Source organism: Cyclospora cayetanensis, unplaced genomic scaffold (genome assembly GCF_002999335.1).
Source record: "Cyclospora cayetanensis isolate NF1_C8 unplaced genomic scaffold, CcayRef3 CcayRef3_contig_122, whole genome shotgun sequence".
Taxonomy (NCBI): Eukaryota; Apicomplexa; class Conoidasida; order Eucoccidiorida; family Eimeriidae; genus Cyclospora; species Cyclospora cayetanensis.
Window position 1 is genome coordinate 22,762 of NW_020312062.1, and position 9,947 is coordinate 32,708.

The 9,947-nt window shown below is 48.2% G+C and overlaps 2 protein-coding genes across 2 annotated transcripts; both read right to left on the reverse strand.

Annotated features, from left to right (window-relative positions):
* Positions 1-700: 700 nt before the first annotated feature.
* On the reverse strand, positions 701-5,986 carry LOC34620232 (rhoptry neck protein 2-like protein 2). Its single transcript, XM_026336347.1, has 10 exons — positions 5,737-5,986; positions 5,144-5,545; positions 4,308-4,577; positions 4,145-4,171; positions 3,948-4,019; positions 3,783-3,854; positions 3,616-3,681; positions 3,247-3,417; positions 2,677-2,838; positions 701-2,541 (listed from the first exon to the last, which is right to left on the reverse strand). Exons 1-10 carry the CDS (start codon positions 5,984-5,986, stop codon positions 701-703), a joined length of 3,333 nt encoding a protein of 1,110 aa, XP_026192132.1.
* Positions 5,987-7,623: 1,637 nt separating this feature from the next.
* Positions 7,624-9,669, reverse strand: LOC113147081. The gene is made up of 3 exons (XM_026336348.1): positions 8,863-9,669; positions 8,231-8,609; positions 7,624-8,009 (listed from the first exon to the last, which is right to left on the reverse strand). The coding sequence occupies exons 1-3, from the start codon at positions 9,667-9,669 to the stop codon at positions 7,624-7,626; spliced, it is 1,572 nt and encodes a 523-aa protein (XP_026192133.1).
* Between the last annotated feature and the right edge of the window lie 278 nt (positions 9,670-9,947).

A 9,947-nucleotide genomic window follows, 5' to 3' on the forward strand; every position in this document is an offset into this window, starting at 1 on the left:
ACCTGCACAAAGACTATACCATTCGTTCGCTTCTTATGGTGTCATTTGATATGCTGTAGATCAGCTACTTCCTTCGCAGCATACGTAGGGTCCGATCACTAGTATTAAGAACCACCGGTGAAAAAATATGACTCCAGCTGTGTACCGCTGAGTACAGGTTTGATTGCTGCACAAAAGCTCCTTCATAGCGATCCATGTGGCAAAATCTTGCAACTGCCATTTATTGTTCCCTACAGCTACACTCTCCCCTTAGTGGCAAAGTTTCAAAACAGGGAACCCTAGTTACAACATGATTAGCGTAACCAGTTTACCACAGCTTGACAATACACTGCTTGCTCCTCAGTGGGGCTATATGCGTGCGTTCGTCGCTCTTTATGGTGATACAATACTGTACTTAGAAGTGCCTATATATAATTCAGTCAAGCGGTTTTCTGGCCAAAGACCTTTATTGCTTACAATCACGTAACGAATCGCCAGTAATACCATTGGTAAACAAATTCGAGTCATACCAGCCATATTATAGCCACATTCACACGAATAACTGCACACCACAACAGCAAAGGCACTACAATTTAATGACGTGCTCGAAAAGATACATGGTACATACGCTTGTTGCAAGGTTACACCGTCAGGATTTTTGTCTGACAGTGCATCAGCAGCTTGAGAACAGCGGTGGCAACGCATTATTATTTCAAAGACATTAGCGCAACGAAACTTTTGTTGCAGCCCTCCGCGAGATCACAAGGCGACCAGAGCTAACCACTCTGTCAAGAACCTGGTCTGCCATCTGTGGAGGACCTAACATTCCAATTTCATCCGCCCGTGAGCCAGTCTTCTGGCCAATCATGGCGCGCTTAAGCATTAAGCGTCTCAAAGCTTTCCGCTTTTGGAACCATTCATGAATCCTTGTGAATGACCTTTTTCCCCGTCTAAACAGCCGCATAAGAGCCGAGCCCAAGGCCATCTGAAGGCGCATCAGAGTCTTGGACTGGTTCACAACAAGGGAAATAGCAGACTTTACTGTCAGGAAATGGAACATGGAGCCGGATGTCCCTGCGAAAAGGCCGATGAGGAAGACCTGGTTGAGCGCTGTCAGCCATGTTGTATTGAGTGCAGAACCACCAGGTACGGGATTGCAGGCCATGTCTTGAAATACAGGATTCCACACGCAATCAAATGGAGGACTTGTCCCAGAAATAGTCAAGTTCTGCAAAATATCAAAGAAGCTCATGAGCGCATAAACTCCGATAAACGTAAGGACTACGGAAGAGACAATAGCAGAGATGGCGTTTCTCCTCCTGGTTGCAATCCAGTCTAGGATCATATTGCCCATAAACGGAGCCTGCTGCTGTAGGTGAAGTCCGAGATACTGGTTTCCCAAATGGTGGTGAGCACGGGATGAGAACAGCATATAATTGGCAAACATCACGGCTTGCCCGCTCTGTAGACCCTTTAGTTCCTCGTGAATCTCCTTCGGAGTTGAATGATCAAAAAACTTGAGGGCCGCATCACTTTTTAATATCATACGACTTGAGTTCACAAGAGCCGGATCTGAGAGATGCTTTAGTGCCCACTCCGTACCAAAAGACTTTTCATAGTGTTGCATCATCTGTGGACGCAGCATCGAAGGTAAAATCGCGACCAGGGCCATCTGCCACAGGCTTCTGCAATGGTCAAGACACATTGAGTTTTGGAACTCAGTTTCACGTTCAGCGTCCGACAGAGCACCGTAGTCACTGCGCACTCCCAGCATTCCAGTGTTTCTTTTGACAAGTAGAGGCACTCGAGAAACATCTGTCCCTCGAATACGAAGTTCCACTTCCATCTCACGTAACAGAGCCTCCTCAAAATTTATTTTTATACCCACGCTTGACTCAGACTCTATTACGTGCTTAACCTGGTTTAGCAGCGATATTAGCCCCATAAAATCAACTGCCACGCCAAACCACACGCCGTCTATCCTGCTTGGCGAGCGGTACAGGAGCTTAAGGAGCGCATGCTTCGTACTTCCCCACAGGCGACGGAGAGCACCCTCCTCCTGCCGATGGGCAACCCTCGTGAAAAACATCGTTTGGTTTCCATCTGAATTGACGTTGCGAAGTGAATCGCTAGCCAATTTGTACACATTGTCATCAAAAGGTTCAAGGTGTTTCTCTTCAGCCAAATACGCCTCAAGCCCTGCAGTCACAAGTGCCTTAAGGCGAATCCACCAGTCTGTTAGATCCGGTAGTGGGAGATCCTTGAGATCGATCTTCTTCCAAGCCCTTTCAAATGTCAAGAAGTCCTTGTGTGATGTCAACAAGGCGGAATCATACCCATGATGTGCCCACGCCTTAATTTGCTCGTCCATACCGGCTGCAACAGACTTGTGTCTTAAGCTTGACTTTTCTTTAGACACGTGCCCTTCAAGTGCTCCGGCAAATTCGTCATGTTTCATAGAATGGAAATTTATTATTTGCATAAGGGCCGCACTGTGTGCAGTGAATTTGAAAGGAGAAAAGAGATTCTGGAAAAAGGATGCGGGAAGTTTCTCCCTCAGCACTGCGACGAAACACGGGGTACAGTGCGCATAGCTAGGAGGTAGATGTAATACTTGCCAAGGGATTCATCTCCTAAGAGAATCTTATACAACGACAGGTGTCAAGATTCTGGAAGACAGAGAGCTTTGATACGTACCTTTCCTCGCAATTTGAATTCTCTGTTCCCTTGTTCGTTTTAGAGCTCCCGCAGTGAACTTGAAATACATATTTCGCACAAATCTGGGAATATAACTATGGGAATAAAGTATCTTGACCCACATAGGGCTTCGAAGAACAATTTCCTTTTGTTGCGGATAGCCTGAACAACAATCAGCAGGAACTTCGTTTGTCGCGAGACACTCTTAGGGGTCTGACTCAACAAGGCCCTCAAGTATGCCTGTGGTTTGCACATCAGCGAAACGTGGGGCCGAAATTTACCTTGGCTTTCACTGAGGAAGGCAAAAACCCATATTTGCGTTGCGGGAAATACTGGCGGAGATGCTTCCGATTGGTGTTGCACGTTAGGCGCATCCCCAAGGGAAAGCATAAGCACGCGGTTTTTATCGGGGAACATTGTGTTAATTGATGCCAGAAGGGTAGTCTCATGGCTTTTCCATTCGGAGAGATTGGGGACTTCGGAAGCCACAACGCACTAGAAAATGCTAAGACATGCTTTTTGCTGCTGCTCAATGAATTGTCTCTTGACTAGACATTCTAATATACTCACGAATCGAATAGAGAGCCAATTGAGCTCTCATGCCATCTGTCGACCTCCCAAGGCCCTGTAGGCTGTCAAGAGCAGCTTGGAGCTCTTCATGTGGAAGTGCAATGGCGTGATCACTTAGAACTAGTTGGGCAAGGTAATCGAGCTTCACGGAGCGCAATATGCTGACAATATCTAAAAGGCACACAAAGATTTGCGCACGATGAGGGGAACTGCTATCGTAAAGCTTAGATCTGGACCATAGAAAGCCTCTGGGACGCGCACCGTGGTGGCGACTGTGAAAATATTTCCAATCGATTTTTCAGGAAGCCATCCATACTATAGTGGGTAAGCCAATCTTATCTGTAATTAAACATGCGCAAAAGGCATTACTCTTTCGGAATTCTTTGATGGCCTGCTTCGCAGTACGTCGATCAAAGGCAAGCCAAAAGCTCGACGCTGCATGCACATATCACAGATTGACTTGCCAAAAAAGTGATCCAAAGATTCCACTGCTATTGAAAGCAGTGCAAGGCGTGTTAGACGGCTGATGGCCTTACCGGAGTCGAGCGAGGAAGTTGTGAACATTGTGGCTATTGCCAAATTTAGTCTTTCCGTGGCCCCCTCCTTTCCTACACAAGACGTCAAGCACTAACTGATACATTGTGAATTTTCTAATACCCACTGAAGCCTATAATCACCTTATTCTGAAGTTTTCAATATACCTTTTTGGACCTTTGGATCCACCGCACGTAGTTGCAGCCCCCAGTCTGCACTTCCTAAATTCTTGCCACGATCTGTCCATTCAGCGAGTTCAAACATACAGCACAGAATAACATGGAGACAACTTCCGGGGTCAAAGCGTTTGTCTAAGTAAGAGGGCACACCGAAGGGATTGTCCTGAGGACGTTCGTGAACCTACACGAGCTCATCTTGCATTCCAGTGCTCCTGATCAGATACACATTTCAGCAGTGTTTATAAATGCACGAACGTAGACTGTCTTTGCTCTGGAGCACAATGCCATGGCTGCATCTTGATTGCTACTTAGTGCGTGGGCATTGCATAACATGCATTTTTAGCATACCCAAGCCCGATATGGTCGTATGTGCTTGTTTGAGAAGCTCTGCTTGAGCATGATGATTCGCCTGGTGGTCTAGATCATCATCTAGCTCTATGAAGTGTTGACTGCTCTTCGCAAGCGTTGACTGCTGAAATGTACACGGGATGTGAATGCTTCCGTCCTTTCCAGGCATACATGTTTCAGTGTGTAAACGTTTCATATTCTGAACACTAGGAAGACCTGGCTCCACAGGCACTCCGGCTTTCGCGAGCGTAGAAACATGAGCAACGACAACTGCAGGGACATAGTCGCACATGCTGAGCCACTGGTACTGAGGAGTCGAGCTTAAATGAGGACATAAGGATGGCTGCACAAAACGCAGTTTATTTTTGTAGCTGCATAGTATATATCACTGACATTCGCCAAGAGCGGAAATCAGGCGGTCCGATAATTCGCAGAGTGTCCGGTGACTAGACAACTGAAGCATCGAAGTGCGTCTGCTGTGTCTCGTTTCTGGACGTTTTCGGCGTTTAAGTGGGATAAGGCGCCGCAAAAGTGAACTCCGCTGCTGAACTGAGCACATGGCATCCATGTGGTAGCTTGAGCGCACATTAAGAGACACAAGGAGTGTTGGCCACGAAAAAAATGGAAGAGTGACGCCGTCATTCTCGTTGCCGAAATACGAGTCAAAGCCAGCGTAGGCAATCAGTAGATTCCAGAAAAGTCCGAGGACTATGCACAAAAAGCAACAAACGCACGCAACCCTACAAAACGAGTCCGACAACCCTTATTTCGTTTCAGAACTGCACACAATACTTTAGGTCTGCAAAAAGCAGTGAGAGAAAGATGAACAAACTTACGAAAAGGATTGCGGGTCCCAACGATGGGGACCAAAGAACGGGGCAGCAGGGACTTCTGCAATCCAGCAGGCCTGCCTACCGGCGGACTTTCATGTTCACGGACTCTCTGCAAGGTCTCACGAAGAGGTTGGAGGCCAATTGCATCACCGCCTAGAGCCAATCCTGCTATGTGCCGTAGCTTTTCGAGCAGAGCCCCTTGTAGGTTCCCTCCAGTACGCTCAACTGTTTCGTCCTCCTCTTTGAGAAGATGACGTAGGAAGTACAACTGGGATTTGTGAGTATTCGTAAGAGCACCTTCTCCAGGATTTCCCTCTTCGCTTAGCAATTCCCAGAAGCGGTGAACCCAGTCTTCCACCGGGTATGCGGCGGCAGAGTCCTGGCCATAAAACGTCGACCAGAGTTCTGCAAGCAGCAGCCTGCCACGCAGTGTCTTGAACTTTTCGGGGGCAACGCCTATGTCGGTCCAAATTAAAGGAATAGTGATGCAAGCTCGCTTAAAGGCATGCATTAGTTTTATTAACACAATTGAACAACGCCTTGAGCTTTGTTGGTTTGAACAGCAGCAAGCCTAGAAAGGAGCTTTGTGAACTCACTTTCAGCAGCATGCCCCAGATCAGCGTCCTGTAGCATGAACTGAAGCTCCGCGATGTTTTGATCCAGATTCGGCACCTGGGGAACTTCCGGTGCAAGAGTGTTCGATGTGCATATGAGACTCAGGAAGTCACACGATTGTCCAGAATATCCCGATAAATCATTATCTCTCGGAATTCGTGCCTCTGTATCAAATGAAGGTTCTGTGGTTGGAATACTTACTGGCCCCTCTGATAAAGTTTTAGAGGTCATGGACAAGCTAATAGCTCTTGCTGTCGTGCTTTCGCTGGGCCTCAAGCAGAGCAAAGTGGACAGCAACAAGATATTGGACACTTCCAAAATACTGGTTCTGCAACGTGATAGTGCCCGATATATCCCCGACACTGTGGCAGGAGAGAGGAGGCACCACAGTTGAAGCATTGTCATCGGAAGTAGAGGCTGCCGTGTTCGTCAGCCTCATCGAAGTGTGACTCTCTTGGTTAAACCGGGTAGAGCTACAGCCCATCACAGCACCCTAAAACTTGGGAAACAAGATATGCACATACAATTCAACAGTCATCTCAATTTCTTATAATAACAGCAAAAACAGTGAAATTCGGACTAGCCTCTATTTCGGCATTAATGATGCAGAGCTCGAGACCACCGGTCGTCGCGTGTGATGCCTCTGGTCGGTGTTTGTCTTGCCCCTTATCGCCTACTACTCTGGATTTATATCAAGATACTAGTGAATACAGACTTTAAACGATTGATTAGCCCAGTTCAATACATATGTTTAAGCACATTTATATTTTCAATCGTATTTTTGGTAATTCTCTGCCGAGCTGCATGTACTCGAAGTCACTCCAGGTATGTCACGAAAAAGTATGGAAATAGACAGATTGGCGTGTTGATAACATTTTTTAAGCCTGAAAAATCATACTCACTCATCGTATATGCAGGAACAAAAATTTTTTAAGCACGAAAAATAGCTCCCCAGCGCAAAGTCCATAGGCAAGCGGAAAACTTCACGCACCGTGTGCTGGCGCCGCACGATAATATGGCCGTCTTTCATTAATAAATCGCGTGTGGAGGCCGGAGTACCAAAAACTACTGCTAAGCACCCATTAATGCGCTAAGTCCCTGATAGGTCCGCGCATCCTGCTTTGACCCGCCAAATCACTCGGACCCGGATGGGCAGACACTCATTCTTTTGGAAACCGAGTGGAGTATATTCTCTATGCATGATACCTGTGCCATCACGCCGATATTTCACATTAACTCTGCCTGTTTACCTTTCAACAGTCGCGTCTGTTTCTGTGGAGTCAAGGGCACACGCTAGCAGGCAAAGTGAGCGTAACATGCCAGACAAAGCTTGAACGTTTTCTATTGCAGTAGTTATATTTAGATCAGGATAAGTGAGGGACTGAGCAGTGTTTTTTTATAAATCTTGTTGCACATTACTGCTAGCCTGACACAAGAAACCAGTGTTCTCTGTCCGTGCGAGAACGTAATACGTGCAACTAGCGGTCAGTGCTTGGAGTAATTTGGGGGTGCATTTAAGCGCACCCTGGCTGTCCATTCCCGTTGACATCGAAGCTATGAAGGGCGTGAGCGCCGGAGTGAAGAGGGTTTTTTGGAAAAGCACTCAGTAACTGCTTATTGGGCATGCATTGAATCCGGATTCGAGCGTCCTCTGACGGAGCCCTTAAATGGAGCACTACAGTCGGCATCGAATGATATATCGACAGAACTAGCGGCACAGGTTTCCAACCTTTCCTATCATCCATTCCAGTATGCACCATGGCAGGCAACGGTGAAAGCCGCAGTAATTCATAGGAGCGCTAGATACGCCCCTAAAGAAGTCGTGGCCACCAGATGAAAGAAAGACAACCCCTAGCTTCAAGCTCCACCTACCAAATTGAGTTTCCGTTGCCTTCACGAGATAGTGCAGAGTTGGCACTACTGTTCACAGTTGTAACCCGCAATGGTGTCTTACCAGAAAGGACGAGTATAACAGCACAGCACGCTGCTGCCCCGAGCCACCAAAAGAACCGGTACAATTCCCCTTCTGTCCCGATGTCCTGCTGGTCATCAGAACTTTCTAGTAGTGCAGCACCCCGTCGCTGCCTCCACGAGTGCACACGCAAGAAGGTTCCAGACGCCATTTCAGACTGTGATAAAACTCCAAACAGGAACGATGGTCCAGATGGCCATATCCGATGGACTTGCTGAACCCTGTGGCAGTACTGAAGCAAGGCTCCATAGTTCGAAAGAAGCGCTTGAAGTTCTCGGCAATCTATACAGCAAGACACACTGTTCAGCAGTCTCTAGTACACTGTCCATATGAGGTAAATTATGAAGCCAAATAGTTCCTCTACACGGTACCTGGATATTTAACCATAAAAACACATACCCGCCTACGGAAAACTCCCAGGGACAGTAACAGGCACTAAGCAAGGAGCCGAAATCCAAGTAGCATGCATATAATACGGTGATCGATGACAAGTATACGCTCACCTGGGAGTGGCAAGGAGAACAGAATCGCGAGATGCGCAAACACTGCTGCGTCGACTGCGTCTGCTCTTGACCCGCCAAAGAACAGCCGCCCCTGCAGTAGGTGCTCAACAACGCGAAGTGCCCTACGAAGTCGGTCAACAACTAAGAGCTCCTCCAACGTGCTATCACCTTCGGCTGATCCAGAACCTAATAAGCTGGGAAAGGGGCGCGTGAGGTCTTCGGCAGACACTCGAGGACTTCTGCAAGCGACTGAGGCATCGAGAATGCCACGCCTCATAGCCCAGCAGTAGTAGCTCCCATACATATATCCCAGGTTGTTCTGAAATAAGGGTTTTGTAAAATTCTGAAAAGTTGCCTCATTCTTCCATAAAAAGAAGCGCTGCAAAAGTAACCACATGGGACAGCTGGACTTCAGCAGATATTGAGTCGAGTCAATAACTGAACGTTGTGTTGTGATGATCATGCTGCACATACTGACCACTTATATAACAGGATCGCTTCTATGGGCAAGTGCTTAACACTATTCAGAAGGCAAAACCCATGGGAGAATACCCCACACAAGACAACCTGTCGAAATAGCACTGCGTTGTAGCGCTGGGGAAGATAAAGGTCATTGAAAAGTAAGCACTTACTAGAGCTGACTGTACAGCCTGCTGCACGAGCTCAATGGTGGCGATCTGAGTACCTTGTTCTACTGCAGCAGAACTTTGGGTGTCGCAGGTGCCTATGCAGATGGGATGTTCAGGCGAATCGATCTTCCCCGCGATGTCCTCCTGCCTCCCCTTTTCGCTGAATTGACTTGCATAGCCTATGCTAGAAGTTTCGGTACAGAGTTGGGGGTCCCCTGACTCTGCATCGGCTTCTTTAGAACGGGTACAGCGCCTCCGGAGTGTTTCCAGAAGCCTGTTGCCACTTAAGAGCCTGCCGGTGGTTGGATCTACTGCAGCGGGAAGAAGGGGATCCACGCTGCCTGAGAACCACCACGACTGCCTTGCGGGCAAATAGATGTGAGGATATGGGGAAAGGGGTGGGAGAGGCTCCCACACGAGCGTTAGAGGAAGGCCGAGCATTCGATGCAAGCACAAGGCCTCAAGCGTATGGGGGCATATGAACAATTCTCCAACAAGCGGATCTACCGCCCGAGCTGTGTGAACCACAAATGTATGGGAAGGGGGAATTCGCATATTGCTGCTTGGATCAGGTACATCTGGTGGACACGATGCAGACGCCACAGTTTCACTGTTGCCAACAGCTGGATTGGGAACGGACTTCATGGAAGTGCTGTCCAGAGACAAAAAGCGACCTCCAAGCTCCGATGTCGGCGCTTCAGATGCAGCGGCATCACTTTGCTGGAGGCCCTCCTGTAGCCTTCCGTGGACCTCGCTTTCCCCGAGTACCTTTACGGACTCGCCTCCTTGCCGCTCCCTGTTGTGCGCCATCTCCTGCGCAATAAAGTTGCGCACTGGGAGCAGTATTCGGCAGCAGGCTTAGTGAAAAATAAACTGACTTCAGGCTGAGAGGAAGCCGCGAGCGCAGCGCGCCTAATGCCCTGAAGCGATTCCAAACTACGACCCGCCTCCGAGGCCGACGCACCCGGATGTTCTGTTATCTCTGCTGGGCAGACTACCAACACACTACCGTTGCAAGCAAAAACAACTTCCGCAGAATGAAATGCGGGCTATGAGTCAAGACAACCGGTCGCTGGCCTTGCCCCCGT

Excerpts from the sequence above, each read along its gene's own strand:
- LOC34620232 (XM_026336347.1), bottom strand. The coding sequence starts at position 5,986 with ATGACCTCTAAAACTTTATCAGAGGGGCCAGTAAGTATTCCAACCACA. Across the intron at positions 3,855-3,947 it reads GGATCCAAAGGTCCAAAAAG|GAAAGGAGGGGGCCACGGAA; the intron begins GTATATTGAAAA and ends CGTCTTGTGTAG. Across the intron at positions 2,542-2,676 it reads AATTCAAATTGCGAGGAAAG|TGCTGAGGGAGAAACTTCCC; the intron begins GTACGTATCAAA and ends GTTTCGTCGCAG.
- LOC113147081 (XM_026336348.1), bottom strand. The coding sequence starts at position 9,669 with ATGGCGCACAACAGGGAGCGGCAAGGAGGCGAGTCCGTAAAGGTACTC. Across the intron at positions 8,610-8,862 it reads AGGCTGTACAGTCAGCTCTA|CGCTTCTTTTTATGGAAGAA; the intron begins GTAAGTGCTTAC and ends TTACTTTTGCAG. Across the intron at positions 8,010-8,230 it reads GTTCTCCTTGCCACTCCCAG|ATTGCCGAGAACTTCAAGCG; the intron begins GTGAGCGTATAC and ends CTTGCTGTATAG.